The sequence below is a fragment of the Mustela erminea genome, chromosome 9 (assembly GCF_009829155.1).
Source record: "Mustela erminea isolate mMusErm1 chromosome 9, mMusErm1.Pri, whole genome shotgun sequence".
Lineage (NCBI taxonomy): Eukaryota > Metazoa > Chordata > Mammalia > Carnivora > Mustelidae > Mustela > Mustela erminea.
The window spans coordinates 51,753,538-51,778,366 of NC_045622.1; the positions used below are offsets into that span (position 1 = coordinate 51,753,538).

General features: G+C 38.6%; 1 protein-coding gene across 3 annotated transcripts in view; it reads left to right on the forward strand.

Annotated features, from left to right (window-relative positions):
• NARS2 (asparaginyl-tRNA synthetase 2, mitochondrial) overlaps positions 1-23,470 on the forward strand; it is a 126,933-nt gene extending 103,463 nt beyond the window's left edge. For 2 of the 3 annotated variants that reach the window (XM_032356734.1, XM_032356736.1), the window contains 5 exons: positions 290-356; positions 1,912-2,049; positions 16,895-16,992; positions 19,041-19,067; positions 22,618-23,470. In XM_032356734.1, the coding sequence (XP_032212625.1) occupies positions 290-356; positions 1,912-2,049; positions 16,895-16,992; positions 19,041-19,067; positions 22,618-22,762 (475 nt within the window). In that variant the 3' untranslated portion in view covers positions 22,763-23,470. Of the gene's footprint in view, positions 1-289; positions 357-1,911; positions 2,050-16,894; positions 16,993-19,040; positions 19,068-21,855; positions 21,915-22,617 lie in introns of all 3 variants that reach the window. The other variant, XM_032356735.1, reaches the window with a different exon arrangement.
• Positions 23,471-24,829: the final 1,359 nt, after the last annotated feature.

A 24,829-nucleotide genomic window follows, 5' to 3' on the forward strand; every position in this document is an offset into this window, starting at 1 on the left:
CTAAGTGACTGGTTCTTCTGTATATACTGCAGGTAAATTAGGAACGGGATTACTGAAAGGCCACTTCTCTTCATACTGCTCAGACTCTCAGATGATTAGATCAGCCTAAATTCCTGATTACTCAGTGATGATTTATTTATAATCATTCCTGATTACTCAATAATCATTTAGTACTGATTTGTGACCTCAAAGACTGTATGGGAATAGGCCTTTTACAATTTTTCTGATGGACTGATTAGCAATATACCATGTATTAACCTTTCTCTGCTTTTACGCTGTTCTTTTCCAGCATTTCTTACACTGAAGCAATAGAGATCTTAAAGCAGGCATCTCAGAACTTCACCTTCACCCCAAAGGTAATATTTATATTTATATTCATATTCATATTCATATTTGTATTTTACCCCCTCTTGTCCTTATCACATTTCATTAAGAATCCTGGGGCACCTAGCTGACTCATTTAGTAGACCATGTAACTCTTGGCCTCAGGGTTGTGATTTCAAGCCCCAAGTTGGACATAGAGCTAGCTTTAAAAAAAAAAAAAAAAAAAGAATCTTTTAAAATAATCTTATTTCTCTAGGGCACCTAGGTGGCTCAGTCAGTTAAGTGTGTGACTCTTGGTTTTGGCTCAAGTCATGATCTCAGCATCCTGAGATTGAGCCCAGCATCAGGCTCTGTGCTCAGCACAGAGTCTGCTTGTCCCTCTCCCTCTGCTCCTCCCCTCAACGCTCACTCGCTCACTCTCTCTCTCTCTTTCACTCTGGAATTAAAAAATAAAATATTTAAAAATAAATAAATAAATAATCTTATTTTTCTTATTAACACTGTTTAGTATTTGCCCATCTTTAAATTGGCTTTTTTTTGTTTGTTTAACCTTGTTAAAATATTTAGAATAAATAATAATTTTGAAGTAGAATATTGATTTTAATAGTAATGGTTAAAGAATTGTAGAGAAGTTTCCCGAGTTTTTGATGAAAATCCTTGAAAAGAATGGTAATCTGTCCAAAGAGGCCACATGACTTATCAGTGGACGTGCGCATAATATTAGAGGCAAGTCTCCTCATTCCTATGCCAGGGCTTCTTTCCTATAATTAACATATTGGCGGACAAGTAGGAATTATATAATGTTAGGAATGTACTGTAATAACTTTGTCTTCAAACTGTTCCCTACACCAGTCCTATCCCCACTTGAGTCAGATCCTCTTATGAGGTGTAATAGTTGTGCTTGTTATAATTAGTTATTTTGTTTATGTAATTTTTTAATTTGTTTTTTATCTCCTACCCTGGCAACTTCATGAAGTCAGGAATTCTGATTTTCTTACCACTGTGCTCAGTACCTAGCATGGTACCGGCATTTAATAGGCACATTAGTATTTGTTGAATAAGTAGATGAACGTTGCTATTAAATATTCATCAGAGCATCTGATATATGAATTGACTCTTTTATTAAAAAAAAATTCACTGAGAGAAGCCATCTATCCAGAGATAGACTCAATATTAAGAATATTATCTTTCATCATTTAATTTCCTGCAACCTCGGAACAGTAACCATTGACGAAGCTTTAGGCAATATTAATAAAAACTATGACTTTGAAGTCAGTTTTTACACACTGTGGGAAGGGTACTTTGTTTTCCTGCAGATGTTGTTCATCTGCTAAATGCTGCTCCTCAAGATGGGGAGAGAAAGCACAGCATTTATCTACTCGGTTCGGCTTTCATCTTTCCAAGGCCTTTGGCTGTTCTTGTAACACACCTCTCTGGCTGAGTTATCTGTGTAGCCTCAGCAGACGGCTTCACACATCACTGATCCTCAGAGGAGGCCCTTGGAACCGATACAGGTTATTTTCAGGTACCACATTGTATATCTCAGCTCTGTCTTCTCCTTTGATAATTTCTTCTTTCTCATTACAGTGGGGAGTCGATCTACACACCGAACATGAGAAGTACCTGGTGAAGCACTGTGACAACATACCAGTCTTTGTCATTAATTATCCATTAGCACTCAAGCCTTTCTACATGAGGGATAATGAAGATGGGCCTCAGCACACAGTAAGAAAAAGCACTAAATAAATCGGGGTTGGTTGTCTCAGAGTCTGGGTTTTTCTCTTGATTTAATTTCGTTTATCCTTTGGCATATTTTTAAGAATTATATCTGTCACACTTGACGTCTCTTAAAATTTCTCCAAGGTACCTCTGAAAAAGTGTTCCCAAAGAAGATCCCAATGTTCTTGAAGCATACTTGTTATTTTCTGTCACATGGTGTCCTTCTTCGTTTAGCAGATGCACATGTAAATGTGTTTTGTTTTCTTTGGTTTTTTGTTTTGTTTTTGTTTTCTTTTAGGGAACCATTCTGTGTTATATTTATTGATATTTCAATTACGTATGATATTTGTCACTGCCTTTGACACTCTAATTAGGAGTGTCAACAAAATTTTTTTTTTTAATTTTTAAATAATTGGGAGGAGGTAGCCCAGAAAACTGTTTAGCAGTGCCAGGTCTGCTGTCAGCTGAAATGCTGGTAAAGAGACAGAGGGATGGGGGATGGGGAGCAAAAAAGGAGAGCAGTGGCGTGAGCAGGCAGAGGAAGAGCTAGCCCTCAGAGCAGGAGGCTCAGTTTTTGGTTTGGTTGTCACACAGAAATTGGGAGGGGAGTGGATGGAGGGATCTGAGAGGTCTAGGCAGATTCTTCTGTCACTTCTCTTCTGCCTGTCTTGTCTCCGTCTCTCTCTTTCTGCTCTCTTGCCTGTCTCACACTCTTTCCTTTTTTTTACCCTTAGTTTTGATTGCTTTCTTACTCTTCTAGTTGGCTTTTTCCTTTTTTTCTTCTTTTGTCTCTTCTTCCCTCTCTAACAAAATTAGCAGTAATATAAAATAAGAATATATTTGACTCTTTAAATACTTATTGAATAGTTATATACTTAATATCATTAATTGTAAAAGTCTGTGAGATGTTATGTTTATCTCACAAAAGACCCAAAAAACTAAACTTTGCTCTCTGATGCTTTTCACTTGTCTCTAGGTAAATACCAGTAGAAAAATGTAGATCAGGGCCCAAGGGTAAATAATCAGTATTATCTATCAATCAGTAGATTCCTATCAGGCAAACACTACCATCTCATCTCTAAGTCCCAGAACAACCTTTCCAAGAAACTTACTATTTCTCCCATTTTACAGATAAGAAGCTAGGGTTCAGGGACATAGATCACACTTGCCAAGCTTCGTAGGTAGTGAATGACAGAGTTTGTGATCAGACCTGACTCTCTCTGGTTTTGAAGACAGTACTCTTCCGCCTCCAAGCCATAAATATAAAGTTACATTGATTTCACTTTCACACAGTATTATCCAAACCATTGAGCGACACAGTTGATTTATGAGTCTTGTTTTCTCTTTTCCCTACCAACCCTCTGGTATAATTGATTATGAGAAAGGAATTGGCCCATAGGTTGGCAGGAAAAAAAGGAGACTAGGGCATAGATTCTCCAATCCTAAATAATTCAGTATTGAGTCTATATCACCAAACAGGACTGCATCTGTATCTCTTGGCTTTTTTATCACTCTACCCCATCCTATTTGTACCTCCCCACCCCCACCACACACACACACACACACACTCCTGTAGTCTTTGCATGCAATTTCTCAACATTCAGCACTTTTCAGTCATTCAGTTTTGCACTTCGTAAATACTCTGCTTAAAGCTCTTCTTTCTAGGGGCGCCTGGGTGGCTCAGTGGGTTAAAGCCTCTGCCTTCGGCTCGGGTCATGATCCCAGCTTCCTGGGATCGAGCCCCACATCGGGCTCTCTGCTCAGCAGGGAGCCTGCTTCCTCTTCTCTCTCTGCCTGCCTCTCTGCTTACTTGTGGTCTCTGTCTGTCAAATAAATAAATAAAATCTTTAAAAAAAAAAAAAAAGCTCTTCTTTCTATTCTCATAATGTTGTATGGTGACAGATGGTAACTATATTTATTGTGGTGAGCCTTGAGTGATGTATAGAATTGTTGGGTCACGGGGCACCTGGGTGGCTCAGCTGGTTACGCACGGCCTTCAGCTCAGGTCATGATCCTAGGATCCTGGGATCCAGCCCTGAATTAGGCTCCCTGCTCAGCGAGGTATCTGTTTCTCCCTTCCCTCTGCCTGCCCCTCTGCCTACTTGTGCCTTCTCACTCACTCTGACAAATAAAGTCTTTAAAAAAAAAAAGAAAGAAAGAAAAAGAGAGGCGCCTGTGTGGCTCAGTTAGTTAAGCCTCTGTCTTCGGCTCAGGTCATGATCCCAGGGTCCTGGGATCGAGCCCCACATCTCTCTGCTCAGCAGGGAGCCTTCTTCCCCCTCTCTCTCTGCCTGCCTCTCCGCCTACTTGTGATCTCTCTCTGTCAAATAAGTAAATAAAAATCTTAAAAAAAAAAAAAAAGAGAAAGAAAGAAAGAATTGTTGAGTCACTGTGTTGTATACCTGAAATTAATAAAACATTGTGTCAACTACAGTAGTTCAAAAATTAATTCATTGAAAATGTTTTAATTGAAAACTTTGCCTTGCTGTAGACTTTTCTTAGTTACCAGCTCACCCTGAGTCTTCCTTTTTTGGGTTTCTGTACCATTTAAAAAATCAGTAATACTGGTAGCATTGTTTCTGTTTTTTGTACTCTGTAGGTTTTGCTTTCTCAGATGAAACCCTTAGCTTATTCAGTATGGGAATGAGTGTTTTATAGCCACCATGTCTTCTGTTGCTCATTCCTCATTCCCTCTACTGTGACTTCCACCTCTGTTGTTGTACCACTGAAGCCCCTCTTTCTAGGGTCAGTAATAATTTTTCACATTATTAAATCCAGCAGACTTTATGTTTACTTCCCCTCTCAGCATTACTCAGCCCTATGACTTTCTTATTCTGAAAACTGTCTCTTCCCCCGGCTCCTGTGACATTGTGTTCTCCTCCATTCTCAGGGGTGGCTCTTTCTCAATCTCCTAGGTAGGCCCATCCTCTTCTACTACTCCAGTAGTTGATAGGATTCCTCAAGGCTCTGTCATAGGTCTTTTCTCTCTCGGGAGATTTTATATGTGTATTCAGAGCTTACTATTTATTTTCAGACAACTCAGACAGTCACATCTCTGTTCCTTACTTCTGCTCAGAGCTCTTATTACCGTTTATATATCTCAGTGGCATCTCAGTATAATCTAAAACCGAACCTACCGATGATTTCTATTCTTCTCCCCTTCCCCCACCAAAGTTGATGTTCTTTCAGTGTTCCCGCCCATCTAATTGTACAAGCCATATACTAGAGTCATCTTCCTCACTCTCTTGTTATTATGTTGTTGTTTTTATGCTTTGAAATAAATCTCAAATCCATCTACTTCTCTTCGTTTCCACTTTTACCTTCTTGGATTAAGATACCATCATCTCTTGGCTGGATTATTTCCGTGGCCTCCTGACTGGTCCTCCTGCATCTGCTCTTGCCTCCACTGAATCAGTTCTCCCCACTTCAGTGTAAGCTTTTAGAAAATGTAGATCTGGTCATGTTATTTCCCCTTTCAAATGGCCATGTTATTTCCCCATTCAGTGGCCTCCCATTGCTTTTAGTATCCAAGTCAGAATCCTGTCTCTGGCTTCTAGGCCCCAGTGTCATCTGGCTGCTTGTCTCTCTTGCTTCATGTACCGTGCTGCTCCCCTTTGCTGTCTCTGCTCCATTCATATCACCCTTCCAGGTCTTCAGACATGCATTGCTTTCTCTTACCACAGTATCGTTGGATATTGTGTTCCTTCAGTTTAGAACAATTTTCTTCACCTAAGTAATTTTACTGTTTCTCCAAATCTCTGCTCAGTCATCACTTCCCCGGAGAAACCTTCTGTGACCCTCTAGACACTAAATGCTACCATGTTAAATTTCACTAAATTTAGACACTAAAATGCTACCATGTTAAATTTCAGACCGAGACCTACTAAGTCATCATTCATCATCATCCTTAACACAGTTGTAATTTTACATTTATTTTTATGGCTGTTTAATTAATGACTCTCTTCTTTGCCACTGGACTTGAGGACCTCCTTTTCACACATGGTATCCTAGCATAATGCCTGGAAGATAGCAGGCACCTAATATCTATTTGGTGATAGGGGATTGAACAGATGGATGAATCGAACCCAACACATGTAGACACACAATGGACAAGTATTTAGTAAGTGACTCGATTTGCTAAGGAATTTCAAGGAAGCTAAAGAACAGCTTTTATTCTAAATTTTTTGAATGATGGTAACATAGTATAAAGGAAAGTCCAGTGGCTTTAGAATCAGACTCTCTTGGGTTCAAGTCCCAGGTCTGTGTGGTATAGACCACGTGATCGTAAATAAACTACCTAATTTCTTTGAGTCTTAGTTTCCCAATCCATAAAAATAAGATGATAATCTTAGTCCACAGTTGTGAGGATTACGTGAAAAATATATAGCACAGTGTTTGGGGTGATGTGTAGTCAATAAGCTTAAAGCCCTCTTTCCTTTTAAATTTTGATAAAACCATTATTGTGATAAAGCATGATAATGTTAAAATATGTGTGTTGCAACATCAAACATGCTATTACATAAGATTATTTAAAAGGCAATTCTTCCATAGACTGCAGTCACAAATATTTTTTACCTTTAGAAGTAGCTGGAGGCCTTTATTGTGACAGACTCTCTCGTAGTATGGTCTCACAGCTTGAAAGTTGAAAGCATTATAATGATACTTTAGAGTAATTATGTAATCTATACAGTACTGTAATATATAGATAGCTTCTTATAACTAAATTATTAAAATATATTTTATTGGGGCACCTGGGTGGCTCAGTTGGTTAAGCATCTGCCTTCAGTTCAGGTCATGATCCCAGGGTCCTGGGATTGAGCCCCAGATTGGACTCCCTGCTCAGCAGGGATCCTGCTTCTCCCTTGCCCTCTGTCTGCCACTCCCCCGTTTATGCTCTCTCTTTCCTGCTTAAATAAATAAATAAATCCTTAAATACCTTTTACATATATAATTTATTTAAACTATACATATATTAGACATAGATTATAACATTGATTGATTAACAACCTAGATTTCTTTTCAACCCACTTGTATAGAGTGCCTGCTTCTACCCCTACTTGATTTTTTTCCAGTGGTGAATGAACAGACTTTGGGCCAAATAACTAAGTTCTTGGCTTTTTTCAGAAGGGCCGGCTTTTTTCAGAAGGGCTGTAATAACAGATTGTGGGTAGGGTTGCAAGAGTTTCTAGAGTGGGTGCAATGCAATCTAAAAAATAAGACATATATTTCATAGGTGCCTTCTCTAGGGCATCAGAAGGGTAGAGCAATGTTTAACCTACACTTGTAGCATTTGGCTGGAGGTCATAAATAGTAAAATGGTGTATTTTTTAAATTTTTTAAATTTTTTTTTTTTTAAAGATTTTATTTATTTTTCAGAGACAGAGGGAGAGAGCACGAGCGAGCACAGGCAGACAGAGAGGCAGGCAGAGGCAGAGGGAGAAGCAGGCTCCCTGCCGAGCAAGGAGCCCGATGTGGGACCCGATCCCAGGACCCTGGGATCATGACCTGAGCCGAAGGCAGCTGCTTAACCAACTGAGCCACCCAGGCGTCCCTAAAATCGTGTATTTTTATAGCCACTGTTCCTTTTCCTTTCTTTCTGCACATCCCCATCCCCTCCAAAAAAAAAAAAAAAAAGTGAAGGTATCTACTGTATTGGAATGAAGAGTACTCTGGACTAAGGAGTTAACAGCACCAGGTTTGAAATCCATCTTTTTTACTGGTTAGCCATATAACCTTAGTCAAGTCTGTCCAATCACTGAGCCTCAGTTTCTCCCTCTATAAAATCAGAGAGTTGGATTAGATGACCTCCAGAATACTAAACAGCTTTAAGATTCTCTAATTTCAATAGCCTAAGTTTTTCCCCATTTGGATATGTAAGAATAACTTACAAGTTAGCAAACATACTTGATAATTTGAAGGGGAGGGATCATGGGCCTAAATAAAATGAATCTAAGCAAGCATGCAAAATACTGTATGCCCCTGGGTCTGAGTTCCTAAGTAAGTCCCTCAAAGGTAGGTGCCAGGTTTTCAGATGGGAAATGGCTTTGCAGAGAAGAATATCCATTCATTCCAGCCATTGTGATTAGGCAAAAGTGACTGCCCATCAGATCCTGATGAGATGCTAAGATCACCAGATAATGTTCTAATTGTTTAAACTCTGTCAATGTTATGTAGCAAATCATAAAAATTTAAAGATTAGTGGGCATGTAGTAAGTACATACTATAAAGTCAACTTGAAAGAAACAGTACTCAACCAAGGGGTATCTATTGAATTTCCCTGGCTGGTGCTAATTAACCAACCTGCATCAAACCAACAGAAAATAGTAATGAAGGGAATGGCTAATTTTCCCCATATCTAATGCAAATGACTTTCCTGGGAATTTATGTCAAAGTTGAAAGTATGCATTTCAGTCCATCTGAAATGCTCCCAGACTTAAACATTTACTAGCCAAAGTCCATTTTTAGCCATTGCTACCTGCAGCCTATTTGAATCTTCACACTGTCACATCAGGAAGGTTCTCATTCCTACCTGTGCCTTACTGTTTTTAGGGGCAAAATACTGTGTCAGCAATGAGAGCAAAAGCTCATAGAGGCTGAAACCACAAACATGTTTCCTATGGTTTGTGGAACATTCTTCTTCTCTTGATAATAATATGTAATGTTGCTCCGTTGCTGACAGCAGCCTGTGAGAAACTGAATAGGGGGGTGTTCAGTTTATGTTTTTCATTAATACTTAAAAATATTGAGGTAAGAAGAGAGGTAGAGGAAGGGACATTAAACTTTTCCCCTCTCTCTGAAGTTAGCGTAGAAAAGGTTATGCATTAAAGGCCTTGTTCCTGTCTAGCCTGTTTGTTGTTTAATTCAAAGTCTGCATTTTATTTTCAGTACATTGATTGGAATCGAAGAGTAAGAGTCAAAAGGGAGTGTCATAAATAGAGACCAGGGCTCATTCAGCTTGAATACCAACACAAACTATTTCTAGACAGCATGCTGCTGCAGCTGTGTGACTTAAACAAAATAAAAGAAGATGTGCCCAGCAGCATTCTGGCCTAGAAGATATGCCTGAAGGGGAATCAGTTTTGTTTAAGATGAGGAAAGTTAGCAGAGAGTGTGTTACATTGACATGTAGCCTTCGTTGTTATCTGTGTAGGAGAGAAAAAGGACAGCACAACTAAAATCTTGACGCTTCTTTAAAGTCTTCCAAAGATACAGAGGAACACAGAAGAGATTGTAGCTACAGAAGTGCTTAAATTTGGTCAAATTTGTGAATTAAGAGGACATTTTATTGTACAGCCTGTGAATTCTCACTTTCCCGAGTGAAGGGCAGGATTGCTCAGCCCCAGCTCTTGAAGCAAACCGCAGACTCCCATAAGGGCCGCCAGCCCATAGGGCAGATTGTAATCACCAGCTACCATTCTAGGTAACTTAGCCTGTTTCCAGAGTGTTTGCACTCTAACCCCTCCCAAATAAATGATTTGGGAAACACACAGCCAAGTTTTTCTCATTAGTTCTTAAGAGATTTGTGTGATTCCATCCATGTTGTACATTTTGTGCACCCTTATGTCATGGTTTATATTTTATCTGTATGTACCCTTTACCTCCACTAGACCCCTGGAAAGAGTGGTAGTTTTTGTAGCAATTAGCTCAGTAGTTACCAGAGGGAGTCACAACATAGAAGAATCCTCTTGGGAATCTCAACACAAACTAAAAGGTATGGAAATTTGAAGAAGTTGTGCTAATAATCTTAAGGGAATGTGGTACTTTTTATATCCTATCAAAGGAAGTGCAGCTCTATGTATACCAAATGTAAATGTCTTTATTTATAGTAGAGGAATACTTGGCTGTGTTACAGCTACTCAGAAAGGGTGCAGAATCTCTAGAGAGTTTGGAGGATATCATTGTGAAAGGAAAGCAGGAAGTATAATCTGATAGGATTGAAAGGAAGCTAAACCTAAAGAAAAAGAGAAGAGCAGAAGATTAATAAGTAGAAGAGAGGAAGAAGAGAGAACAAAGCCTTTGTGGGCCTTTCTTCACAAAGAGATAAACCTGTTCTTGATTTAAAAAAAAAAAAAAAGGAAAGAAAGAAAGAAACAGTACCCTTTGGTCATGGACCATTTATGAGGCATTGTGAAGGAATGCCTTACTTAAGAGATACATTTCCCTGGGCACCTACCTGAGTGGCTCAGTCGGTTAAACATCTGCCTTCTGCTCAGGTCAGTCCTGGGATGGAACCCCACATCGGGCTCCCTGCTGGGAGGGAAGCCTGCTTTCCCTCTTTGCACTTCCCCTGCTTATGTTCCTGCTCTCGGCTGCCTTTCTGTCAAATAAATAAATAAAATCTTTCAAACAAACAAACAAACATACATTTCTTTTAAAAGGAAAAGCAACTTTATCTTTGTCAAGAAAACATGAAATTCATCCACCTGAAAGTGTGAATTTTCAGGCCATCTGGACAAAGAAAGGATATAGATGATGAATGCATTCTTTCCACATGTCACAAAATTAGGAGTGATAAGGGACTTTATCTGGATGTTTTCTAAAATTTTCATTCAACTAAAATAGGCTATTTTGCTAAGTTCTTTTCTAGTTTGGTAAATTCTTTTCCTTTTCTTGATAACCTCCTGTCCCAGAGTACAGAGGAAGAAAATAGAACTATTCTGACCTTAATTCTAATTAACAATGAGGATTTTGTTGGGAGAGTGGAAGTGGGAGTCCATGTCAGTTTGGGTGGGGGAGGGGAGGGAACCAGCTAAACAGTTTTACTTTACATCAGTAGTTGTCATACTTCTCCGCCCCATCAGCGTGAGCTTAGTGACATGTATTGGCCAAAGAATTGTGAGCAAATGTGACCTACATACATTACTCCTGGACAAATGTTTTTAGTACTTAGTTGTCCATGCTCTTTTTTTTTTTTTTTCCCCATCTGCTAGATCAGCAGTACCTCATAAAGTGTTTTTTTGTTTTTGTTTTTGTTTTAATCATCTTCAAGCCAGGATGGACATGTAGCATACGTTTTTTAAAAAGCCAGTTTTTTGTAAAGCAGTGGCTTTCAATCAGCTATTACTTTATGTCATCACACACACACACCCACTTCAGTGCAGGAAACATTTAGCAATGTCTGGTGACATTTTTGGTTGTCACAACTAGGACAGTGCAACTGGCATCTGGTGGGTAGAGGCCAGGGATATTGCTAAATAGCCCACGATGCACAGGACAGACCCTCACAATAAAATTATCTGGCCAAAATTGTCACTGATGCTGAGATTGAGAAGCCCTGTTGTAAGCTTCTGGGATTGTTTATTACTAGGTAAGTTTTAGTATAATCTAACCTATCCTGACTAATACAGCAACTACCACATTAATTTTGTAATAACCAATGTAGAAATGATTAGATGCCTTAGTTATTAGGAAGCAGGTTTAGAAGAAATCCAGAAAAAAATTACAGATACCATACTGTGACATAAGATTTTGAAGGTGACTCAGGGGCACCTGGGTAGCTCAGTCGGTTGAGCGTCCAACTCTTGATTTTGGCTCAAGTCATGATCTCAGGGTCATAAGATCAATCCCCACGTTGGGCTCCATGCTGGGCATGAAGCCTTTTTAAGACTCCCTCTCTCTCTCAAAAAAAAAAAAAAAAAAAAAAAAAAAAGTTTTTGAAGATGACTCAAAAGATTCAGAAGCTATCAGTTCCACAACTGGTACTATGCAGTTGCAAATATTCCAGATAAATACAAATTAAACAGGTCTAAACCCAGTATGGTTGTACAATGAATTCTCCAAGGAGCTCAAGAATTAAAGGGGGTTAAAGGGGGTTTGTAATCAAAGATAAATATTCATCTTTTATGGTCCTCTAAAAATAGCATTAAAAAAACTAAGTTCAAAATAACATAATGGAGGCCTACAGAAAGTGCTAAGATCTCCAGAGGTTTTTTGCTTGTCGTAGTTGTATTAGCAGTAAGACCAAGCAAGAAATGTGTCTCCTATTCAATTCTTATGAACTGATTTAGAAAACGAACAACTCATTCCATCATGGCCCCAGCTGGACTACCTATTTCCTGTTCTTCCACGATAGCTGATTCTCCAGCATTTTTTTTTTTTGAGGCAGTGAATCTTTATAGCTCTGGCTTTCAATGCTTTGCTTGTATTTAGAGTATCAGAAGCAATTACCGCTGACCTTTACGGCTTGGAATTGCCTCAACTTCAAAACCTTGGAAATGATAGATTTTGGATATACTTGTCCCTTCTAAATAGATCTACACAAAGATGTATGCTACATTTTGGGGGTAGTGGTTCTCAGTCTTTAAATATTTTCAACCAAAGGCCAGAGTTACTTGATGTCTGTTCTTTTCTAATCCTGATTACCTGTAATTCTAAATTTAAAACTCTGGATTAAACCCTTTCCCTCATACCCCTCCCCTCTTGTGCCTTTACCTTCCCTGCACACACTCCCTTTCTCTCACTCTTAAATAAATAAATCATGGGGCATCTGGGTGTCTCTGTCAGTTAAGCATCTGCCTTTTGTTCAAGTCATGATCTCCATGTCCTGCGCTCAAGCCGCTCATCAAGGCTCCCTACTCAGCGGTGAGTCCATTTGTCCATCTCCCGCTGCCCCTGTTTGTGCTGTCTCTGTCAAAAAAAAAAGTCTCTTTTAAAACAACAACAACAACAAATTCTCAGTCAGGTCTCTCTCAACTTTGGGTATATGTTAGCCATGTTTAAAAGCACGATACTAAGAAATAAAGATGCCAGTCCTTCAATGGCCAAAAAAACTCCCTTGAAATGTCTCCTTTCTCTGAGAATAGGAAGGGTAACTGCAGGGTCCTGGTTGGTGTCCAACTCTATTAATTGTGTAGCCTGTGAGAATTTCCTCTGGAGGCTGTGTTGTACACCTGTTTAGAGATCTGTGTTTCATTACCTGTCCTTGTATCTGAGTCACCAAATCCACATTCTGGATTACCTGCTTGGTTGTTGTAGTTGCCTCAAGTTCACAGAATTACTAAGATGTGGTCAACAAGCAGTGGTAGTGTGACAAAATGGGCAGTTCTTGATCTTGGGGTCATGAGTTTGAGCCCCACATTGAATGTAGAGCTTACTTTAAAAAAAAATTGGGGGGATACAACATGGGGGCTTAAGTGGGTAGGAGAAGAATAAATGAAACAAGATGGGATTGGGAGGGAAGCAAACCATAAGTGACTCTTAATCTCACAAAACAAACTGAGGGTTGCTGGGGGTAGGGGGGTTGGGAGAAGGGGAGTGGGGTTATGGACATTGGGGAGGGTATGTGCTTTGGTGAGTGCTGTGAAGTGTGTAAACCTGGCGATTCACAGACCTGTACCCCTGGGGATTAAAATATATGTTTATAAAAAATAAAAAAAATTTTTAAAAATTGGGGGGGACACCTGGGTGGCTTAGTGGGTTAAGCCTCTGCCTTCAGCTCAGGTCATGATCCCAGGGTCCTGGGATCAAGCCCCACATCAGGCCCTCTGCTCAGCAGGGAGCCTGCTTCCCCCTCTCCCTCTGCCTGCCTCTCTGCCTACTTGTGATCTCTGTCTCTCTGTCAAATAAATAAAATCTTTAAAATTTTTTTTTAATTTTTTAAAAGATTTTATTTATTTATTTGACAGAGAGAGAGAGCACAAGTAGGCAGAGTGGCAGGCAGAGGGAGAGGGAGAAGCAGGCTCTCAACTGAGCAGGGAGCCCGATGCGGGGCTCGATCCCAGGACCCTGGGATCATGACCTGAGCTGAAGGTAACTGCTTAACTGACTAACTGGAGATGAAAATATGTTTTATGATTTCCTAATTTTTCATTTGTTGCTTTATATCTTTCTTAGTTTTGTGCCTTTTTATATATTTTTTTAAAGATTTTATTTGGGAGAGAGAGAAGAGAAAAAGAGCAGCCCAAGCAAGGGGAGGAAGAGGGAGCCGGGAGTGGTGAAAGAATCCCAAGCAGACTCTGCGCCCTGAGTGCAGAGCCTGGCGGGGCTCCATCTTGTGAACCCAAGATTGTGACCTGGGTGGAACCATGTCAGATGCTCAACTGAGTCACCCAGGCACCCCAGTTTAGTGCCTCCTTAATAATGCTTACTACCAGCCCCACCAAAAGGAATCACCAAGTCACAGGATAATACAGTTAACAAATAAACATTCTCAAAACTAAATATTACTAGTAATTAAAGAAATACTAATTAAAATATGAAGCTACCATTTTCCACCATTAAAAGTTTTTTGTTGTTATTACGAAAGTATAACACATCTTCACTGTACAAAATAAGAAAATCCCAGACAGAGAACTGAAGAAATCACAGTGGCAGTGTAATATCTCATCATGTAGATGCCAGTCTTTTTTTTTTTTTTTTTTTAAGATTTTATTTACTTATTTGACTGACAGAGATCACAAGTAGGCAGAGAGGCAGGCAGAGAGAGAGGAGGAATGAGGCTCCCCACTGAGCAGAGAGATCCATGCCGGGCTCCATGCGGGGCTCGATCCCAGGACTCTGGGATCACGAATCGAGCCGAAGGCAGAGGCTTAACCCACTGAGCCACCCAGGTGCCCAGCCCGTCTTTTTTTTAAATCCCTAAGATTTACATAACAGTCGGTTCCTACTGACATGTACTTGAATTTTTGTTACTATAAATGATGCTGCAGTAAACATCCTGTACAGTAATTTGTTTTGTTGTTTTTTTGCCATCTCTACTAGGACTGTTTCCTGAAACTGCCATTGCTGGGTCAAAGTATATGCATTTTTAAGGGTTTTGGTAATCTTTTCCCAAGTTGCTAACCAGAAAGTTTCTGTCAGATGTGAGAGAGTACTGGCTCATGCATCTTCAAATCCATGTTATTTATGTTATCTTGATAACTTCAGTATGCTATCTCATCATATCATGTTTTACTACTTTGATTAATAATCAGAACTTTTTTTTAAAGTAGGCTCCCTGCCCAGCGTGGAGCCCAAAGTGTGGCTTGAACCCAGAATCCTGAGATCAAGACTTGAGCTGACATTGAGAGTCAGACACTCAACTGACTGAGCCACCCAGGTGTCTGAATAATCAGGACATATTTTTCATGTCTTACCAAAATACTATAAAGAAATATCCTCATTGGGGCGCCTGGGTGGCTCAGTGGGTTAAAGCCTCTGCCTTTGGCTTAGGTCTTGATCTCAGAGTCCTGGGATCGAGCTCTCGGCTAGGCAAGGAGTCTGCTTCCTCCTCTCTCTCTCTCTACCTGCTTTGCCTAATTGTGATCTCTGTCAGTCAAATAAATAAATAAAATCTTTAAAGAAGAAAAAAGAAAAATCCTCATTGTCAGATTATTTAAGAGAAAACAAAACCACATACCAAAATGTCCAACAAAGGAAAAGCAGTTAGATAAAAACTTCTACTTCTACTTCTTTTTTTTTTTAATTTTTAATTTTTTATAAACATATAATATATTTTTATCCCCAGGGGTACAGGTCTATGAATCACCAGGTTTACACACTTCACAGCACTCACCAAAGCACATACCCTCCCCAATGTCCATAATCCCACCCTCCTTCTCCCAACCCCCTCCCCCCAGCAACCCTCAGTTTGTTTTGTGAGATTAAGAGTCACTTATGGTTTGTCTCCCTCCCAATCCCATCTTGTTTCATTTATTCTTCTCCTACTCCCTTAACCCCCCCCCCCATGTTGCATCTCCACTTCCTCATATCAGGGAGATCATATGATAGTTGTCTTTCTCCACTTGACTTACTTTGCTAAGCATGATACACTCTAGTTCCATCCACGTTGTCGCAAATGGCAAGATTTCATTTCTTTTGATGGCTGCATAGTATTCCATTGTGTATATATACCACATCTTCTTTATCCATTCATCTGTTGATGGACATCTAGGTTCTTTCCATAGTTTGGCTATTGTGGACTTTGCTGCTATAAACATTCGGGTGCACATGCCCCTTCGGATCACTATGTTTGTATCTTTAGGGTAAATATCTACTTCTACTTCTAAACTGTGCAGGGGCATGTGGGTGGCTCAGTGGGTTAAATTCTCTGCCTTCAGCTCAGGTCATGATCTCAGGGTCCAGGATCGAGCCCTGCATTGGGCTCTCTGCTCGGGAGGGAGCCTGCTTCCCTTCCTCTCCCTCTGCCTGCCTCTCTGCCTACTTGTGATCTCTCTCTCTCTGTGTCAAATAAATAAATAAACTCTTTTTAAAAATAAGTAAACAAATAATCAAATTGTGTAGCTTTTAAAACATTTAGTATGGAGGAACCTGGCTGGCTCAGTCAGTGAAATGTGTGACTCTTGATCTCTGGGTTGTGAGTTCAAATCCCATGTTGGGTGGAGAGATAACATTAAAAAAAAAAAATTAAGTGTGTAAAATATTTCAGCTAACATAGGGGAAAAATGTATAATACTAAGTAAAACATTAGAATGGTAAATGTTTATGTGTAATTTGATATGCTGTATTCCTTAAATGTGGAAGGAAAAAAAAAAACAGAAAATATGCCAAAATGCAATTGGTTCTGCATGGTGATGGATGACTTTTAATATCTCATAATTTTTAATATTTGCCACATTTTTTATTATTAACATACCACATTTGTGAAGAAAACACATTTTTGTTAAGTACACCATATACTAACGGTGTAAGAAAGGAGAGGAAACTGTCCATCTGCATTTTGTGTATTGTAGTCTAAAGATAATATTAAAAATTGGATTTTGAAACAGGCGGCATAAATAGCTAACATAAATAATATTCTGGTAAGCAGTTCAACAGCCCCTTGTCAAAATGTTAAGAGTTCCACCTGCTTGAGAAGCTGACAATTGTTGGAATCCCCTGATGTGAAATTGTTTACCACTTTTTTCCTTTTTAGGTTGCTGCTGTTGATCTTCTCGTTCCTGGGGTTGGAGAGCTCTTTGGAGGAAGCCTCAGAGAGGAGCGGTACCATTTCTTAGAGCAACGACTGGCCAGGTATTGATCAGACCTAAAAGAAAGAAAATTCAGGAATCAGGGATGAGGCGCTCGAAGGCAGTCTTGGCAAAGTAACAGAGAAAGCAAATGGGTCTCAGCACCTGACTGACCTGGATCTCAGATTCTCTGTGGCCTTGAGCAAGTTATGTGACCTTTCTGAGCTTCCTGTTCTTAAAGATTGGAACTGTTACGTGATATAACTCTGCAGTGGTATGTGCCCACTTTTTGGTATGTATCTCTCCCTATGAAAATTGCTTTTTAAAAAGTTAATGACAGTAAACAACCTAAAAGCTTGCCCTTCATTTTTTCTCTTTTCTGTGTTCTTTTTTATTTACTCCAAATTATGATTGAGAACATAAATAAGGACTCCTATAGGGACATAAAGAAAAAATAGACTCTGAACCAGGGAAGGAATGAAGATGGAAAAAGAAAGATACTAAAAATATCCACTAAACTAACATTTAGAATAAGCACTTCTCCCTTCCTCAGGTTTTCTGCTATGTAAGGGTCTTGATTAAGCTATTTGAGTAACTCATTTTAATTTGCTGTTTGAGACCTAGGAAATGAATCCATAAACACACAGAAAATGTTTTGGAGATGAGAAGTACAGAATCGTGTTTCTAATTGAACTACCACTCCTATGTATGCGTGGTCTGCCAACAAACCACAATGACTTCCTAAACTAACCAATGTTATAAACCTCTGTTTTCCATGGTTTCTACTTTTGCTATGCCAGACTTCAAAAAAAAAAAGGTTTTCCCCATGTTAAACGCTTAGTCCCACTCTCCTACTCTCCAGATAATACTGGGTTTCATAGTAACCTGGAAAAGCCATGATAGATTGAAAATATCCTATTAAATTAGCCATTTGTAAGGCCTTCTTTCCCTAATGGAGAAATGCTTAAAAAGCTGATGCTTTTCCAAGATCCCAACCTATAAATTTGTTGGATAACTTGGTTTTGTAACCCCAGTCATTTGAACTGCTCTATTTGGTTAGGGTCCAGAAAAAAGGAAGTAAATATGTTCTAAAAAAGAGGCCTCTTTTTTATTACTTAGACTACTAAGTCCTTACTATTACTATAATGTTAGAAAGTCCTGGGAAAATAATGAAATTGAAGTAAAGGTCAAACTCCTTAGATGGAAAGAATTTGAAGATTCTCTGGGTTTTTAAAGCACAATAAAAATCACACATGGCAAGAAACCTCATCTGTTGAAAGAATAATTGGTCTGTTTTCTTTGCTTGCTTCCTTCCTTCAGCAAACTTTTCCTCATGACATTATATGTTTACCTAATACCTGATATTATCCAAATTTATCTTTTCTAATGAAATGGTTATATGTGTTTCCCTGCTTCAGGAACCTGTCTGTGACCTCTGTTCATGTTTTCTGTGGTCTCTGATTTTTTTTCATAGTCCTTATCATTTCAGATGTACTTTGATCCCAAACACTTTTTTAAAGGGCTGAAATTAATTTCTTTTAAGATTTTATTTTCAAGTACTCTCTATAGCCAACATGGGGCTGAAACTTACAACCCCGAGATCAAGAGTTGCTTGTTCTACCAACTGAGCCAGCCAGGCATTAAAGGGATGTAATTAATTTTAATGAGTACTAAGAGCTTAAAATTTGATTAACATTTTTCACATTGGCAAAAAAAACAATTTGCAACCATATTCTGAGGGCAGAATCTATATTATTGTTTCAGTGTTACAGAATGAAATGTGTGTCTTCATGTCCCCTGTGTGTGCCTCCCAGCAACCTTAAGTAATAATGCTTTTCTTATGTCATAGGACAGTAAGGTCATCTGAAATCTTTTGGGCTCTGGACTATCTTTCTTTGGCATTTATCATCTGTACCACTTGCTTGGTAATACCTAGGACTATTGGTTAATTTACCTTTCTTACCACATTAAATAGTTACTTTCTCACTGTATTGCATGTTCTTTAAAAGCATAGGTTTTTGTGTGTACCTCTTAAGAGAATAAATGTTTGGTGGTTAGTATCTTTATCTTATTGCCATTCTCTGAAAGAATTTTGTTATTTTCCTCTTACAGATCAGGATTAACAGAAGCCTACCAATGGTAAGACTGTGGCCCTTGCTAATTCTTTCATTTTATCTTATTTATTTATTTGATAGAAAGAGAGAGAGATCACAAGTATGCCGAGCAGCAGGGAGAAAAAGGGGGAAGTAGGCTCCCCACCCAGGAGAGAGCCCAATGTGGGGCTCAGTCCCAGGACCCTGAGATGACGCCCTGAGCTGAAGGCAGAGGGTTAACCCACTGAGCCACCCAGGCACCCGGCCCTTACTAATTCTTGCTCTAGCTATTGGTCTGATTGTTACATAGGTTTTACCTGTATTCCCTAGGCACTATGGAAGAGTATTAAGAACAGTGAATAGATAGGTTCTCAGAATAGGTAGTAATAATAGGTAGTAATCTCAGAAGATTACTTATTCCCTTTGAATGCTGGGAAGATACTAATAATATTGACTGTCATTTATTTATTACTGACTGTGTGCCAGATAACTATGTTAAAATTTTAATGTATTTTTTTAAGATTTATTTATTTAATTGAGAGAGCATACAAGCAGAGGGAGCGGAGAGGGAGAGAGAATACCAGGCAGACTCCCCACTGATCGTGGAGCCCAACATAGGACTCAATCCCAGCACCCTGAGAACATGACATAAGCCAAAATCAAGAGCCAGACACTCAACTGATGAGCCACCAAGGTGCCCCTTATTGTATATTTTCTTATGTATTATTAGAACACTCTGAGTTAGGTACTATTTTAATCTCCTTTTCATTACTCCTCCAGACCTAAGTCTGAGAGATGTTAACTAACTTAACCAAGAGCACACAGTTAGAAGCATAGAGCTGGAACTTTGTTCCTAACCATTATGCTTCAGTTTCTCTATGTGTGAAATTAGGGTTTGAGCTAAGTGCTCCCTAAAGTCTGTAGAAATCTAAGCTGCGTAGGGAAGATCACTTGTTCGCATTCATACATTTACGTGTCCAGAGTTCTCGTTTTCTTTCTGAAGACCCTTTCTTCAGGTATTTTTCAACATGTACAAATTATGTACTTTTATTTTTATAGTACCTTTCCTTCATAGTAATTTTTAATATTATTAATTGCTTTGCTGTCCTCATGAGAGAGAAGAATCAAGTTACACACCTGACCTTTGGGTAATGAAAGAGCTAGGTTGTAGAAATGCCAAAAGCCTAAAATTATGTTCAGGTCATGACCCTTGAATACCTTATTATTTACCATTAGTAACCATAGGCATACTTAATCTGAGTCTTGGTTTTCTTGGCTGTAAAATGAAATGATGGTATCTACTAAACAGGATTATTGTGAGGATGAAATGAAACAATATAATTGGTTAATTATCTACCTAGAATAGAACTTCAGTAAAAGCTAGTTTCCTTTCCCTTGCCTGCCTTTGTTCTCAGTCTTGTTATTAGGTCGATGAGCCTGACCAAGCAAGCTTATGCATTTTGCCTATTTTGTCTGTCTACTATGATCTTCATAGTGTGTAAAAACTAACTAAATCACAAATTCTGATTGTTGGTTGAGTACGTTGAGGCCTTTTTGGTCTTTATTAATCATTTCAATACTATTTTTGTCCCAACTAAAGTTTTTGAACTCTTAGGATCTCTAAATGTAAATATCTATTATTTGAATCTGTTTCCTTTTATCTGGTCATCATAGCATTTTCAAGGTAGAAGGGACTTTAGAAATCTTCAAGCCTGCACTCTCTGCTAGTGTTCCACCATGCTGTGAATAGCCACCCCAGGTGTCGAAGAATTTAGTCACTTCCTGTTTCTGCGTGCCACATGCAAATAATATATGTAACTAGTTCCACAAATTTTATACCATTTCTTCTATAATCTGGCTACCCTAAAATCAATTTAACAACAATCAAAAAAATCCAACAAATATATATTTGTTCGAAAACTTGTTTTTTCAGAAGTGGATTTCTCTATATCAAAGCAAGGGCAAGAAAAATGCTATAGATTGAATCCATCTGCAGAATCCAGTTTCCAGACCTTTATGCCAGTGTTTTGACATCAATATATGAGGAATTCAGACACAGCTACAGCTATTGCTGGACTTCTAGCAGCCAGCCCAGGTCCTGCAACTATTTGTGGCAGGTGCTTTTGATGGGCCTTTCATCTCATTTTCTCAGTAAATGAAAGTATATCCTGTCCCCATACCTTATAAACTAAAACTTAAATCAGCTACAGAACATTCCATTTACTCAAGACTGTGCTCCTTCCATTATTCCTGATAGTTCTTAATAATCTGAAGTTTTATACTAGAAACTCCTGTTGGTTGATCCCTCACTTGATTGTAATTTGCCTTGTTGCAATTAATCTTTTATTTTAGAAAGATCAGTATTCAATCTTAACTTCCAAAAGACCAATACATGTGGCTATTTATTATTAATAGTGAGGAAATAGATAATACTCTTTTTTTTTTAAGATTTTATTATTTATTTGAGAGAGAGAGCACAAGCAGGGAATGTGGGGCAGAAGGAGAGGAAGAAGCAGTCTCCCTACTCAGCAGGGAGCCCAACTTGGGGCTTGTGGAGGGGCTTGATCCCAGGACCCCAGGACCATGACCCAAGCTGAAGGCAGATGTTTAACTGCCTGATCCACCCACGCAACCGAAGACAGTCTTTATTTTTGAAAAAACATATGACTACCAGCTGTGGCACCCAACTTTTATTTTAGAACTGATTTTACAGATCATTCAAGAAGCTATAAACTTACTTTAATCAGTATTGTATAACTAAAGAATTCCCCCACCAAATAACACAGCAAAATACTTACAGAGTCTTCCTCTTCCTTTTGTAAAATTTGTCACAGGCTGGTGTGTTGGAATCTGAGTTTGAATCATGGCTGCCCCATTTTCTAGCCATATAATCGTAAGTGGAAATAGAATCAGTATAGATAAGCTTCAGAGGCTATCCTTCCAGAAAAATGACTCTTGACTTATTCTGCTAGGTTCGAAGCACAGAAATGGAAATTTCACTCTAGTGTTCAAGAGTTTATTTTTGTGCCTTCAAACAATAAATCTTCATAGACTAATGATGCATGTACTCCAGAGCAGACACTGGAAATGAAAGGCTGAATAGCCACAGTTCCTGCCCTTGAGAGAGCTTACAATCTCAAGTAGTAGGGGTATATTTTTACAATTTAGCAGGCAAAACTTTTTCTTCACCCTCTTTTGTGTATTGAACAATGTGATTTTTTTAGTAGGAAAAAAAGCATTAACATACCAAGGAATAGAAGAATATATTTTCAAGAAAAATAGTAAAGTTATTAGAACATTTTCTGTTGTCTCATTAGGCAGGTTTTCTGTATTTAAGTACATTTGTAACTTTAAAAGGATCAAGTGAACAAAGCCCATGAGTGCATGACGTGATTTGCTGCTGTTTGTCTGATAACCTTGGACAGATCATTTTAACTTCTCTGTCCTTCACCTGTCCTTGGAGGGAAAAGACTGGTTTACCAAAATGATGTGGATGATAACAGATGATCGCAAAATACTTTTCAAACAAAATTCTATCATGACATCTGATCCAACACAGCATCTACAGGTAACAATTCTCTGTTTTTCAAAATCAGGTATCTGGACCTCCGTCGATTTGGATCTGTTCCCCATGGAGGTTTTGGGATGGGATTTGAACGCTATCTGCAGTGCATCTTGGGAATTGACAATATCAAAGATGTTATCCCTTTTCCAAGATTTACTCATTCATGTATTTTATAGCTAGAAGACTGGGTAAGGAAAATCACCCCATGCCAGAGGTACTGCATGTGAATATGGATACAGGAGACTGCGTGTTTGGCTTTTAGAAGTGGAGAATGGAGAGGTTTTGGGTGTGTAACTTTCATGCCATAAGATAGCACATATGAAAAATAGAAGTGCTTATGATTTTCTTAGAAAGTTGAGAGCATTTTATGAAAAAGATGAACTCCCTCAAGAAGAGGAGCTTGTGGCAGGCAGAATCTCCAATCTATTACACCAATGAAGAAGAAATGGGGAGGCTGCGCTGTGGTCTCAGAGGTTCTTTCAAACTCTCAAGACACGATGAGATAGTGTATTTTAATTTGTCTTTAATCATTAGATCACTGCCCTGTGTGACCTTTGAGAACCACTAGTAGCTAAAAAGAAGGTATTGTTGGATCTTTTCTCATGTGCCATTTAACCTATGATAAATCCCCATTTATTTTCATCACTTTACTAGATATCACAGAAGAAAATACTCTTTTGGGGCTCCTAATTGAGTTAATAAAGTTACTATTCTGAATTGAAATCTTTCATCAGACTGGGTGAAAAAAGTGACATTTAATAACTGTTGATCTTTCATTTTAAAAGCAAGAGGGATGTATTAATTATCTAATGACTATTATAATTTGTTCACAGTAGCTGTTTATAACTTCTCTAATAATCAATAAAATGGATTTTTGATACCTATGAAAGAAAAATACAGTTACATTTTTAAATTCCACTTGGCCTTTTCCCAGAGAAATTTGGAAGAAAGGTATTTTCAATGCAAGATGATGCAAATATCACTAAATCTAAAGGATGAATAATTCTGGACTCAAAAAGTAACATTATCTGTTAGAGTTTTTGAGAGGACTGCTGGTTTGGGAGTTTGAGACCTGACAATTACAGCACTTTATGTGTATGATTTTGGACAAGCCACTTACTCTGCATAAGCTCAGATGTTGTTTTCCTCAGAGTTGATATAAGAATTACATGACAGTGTTGCATGTTTAAAACTATGAAATGCTACACAAGTTGTTTTTAACTCTTTTAGTCTTCGTTGAGTTACATATCTATGACTTACAGCAAAGTTGTATACTCAGTAGAGTTTGTAGGTATCAAATAATGGTAAGTGGCGTGCATGCCTGAATAATCAATTTTCTGTGTCTCATTAGATAATTTATCTTAGTTTATTTCCTGTTGAGTTTGTACGTGCACTTTATTTCATCCTAACCCAAACAACTGAAAAGAACTGCAGAACCTTAGAGCTGGAAATCACAGAAGTCCCTGAGATATTCTCATGACCAAACTTCTGCCTGATGCAGAGAGATCCTGGGCAACCTCTTCTTGGCAAAGCCAAAGGCAGATGTTTAACTGCCTGATGTTTAACTGCTTAGTGTCCCACCAAATAGCATATTCCATCTCTGCATCGCCCTGGTTGGTAGCTTTTGCTGAGCTAAAGTCTACTGCCCTAGAACTTTAATCTTCTGGCTTCAACACCAAGTTTAGGACAGAACAAAAGAGGTAATCAGGGCTTTCATAAAACTTGCCTCAATCATGGGTTAAATAAATTCATTTGTTTGTTCAACAAATATTATTTGAGCTTATTTTATATGCCAAGAACTGTGCTAGGTGCTAAGTAAATGATAGTGAACAAAACAGAAATGACCCTTGCCTTCTTGGAATTTACAGTCTGTTAGAGAAGATGCACAATCAGTAAGCAAACAAACATATTATTTCAAAATATGACATAAGCTGTAAAATTTTATAAAGAGCAGCGCAAGCATAGATAAGCTTGCTAGAAAAGGCATCTCTGAAACGGTGATCTTTAACCTTATTATGTCTGCGAGATAAATGCAGAAACCACTCTAAAACATTCTCAGCATCAGTCAGTATTGATTTGACATTCAGGTCTTGATACTGTATTAATTTTGTGGAGTGAGAATTACAAACACTTCACAAGCCCCCAACCCGGAGGCACTAATATTTTCCAAAGCTATCAGAATCATGTCTCCAGCAATTCTTGAGGAACCAGATTGAATTCTAATGTTAACATGATGGTGGGAC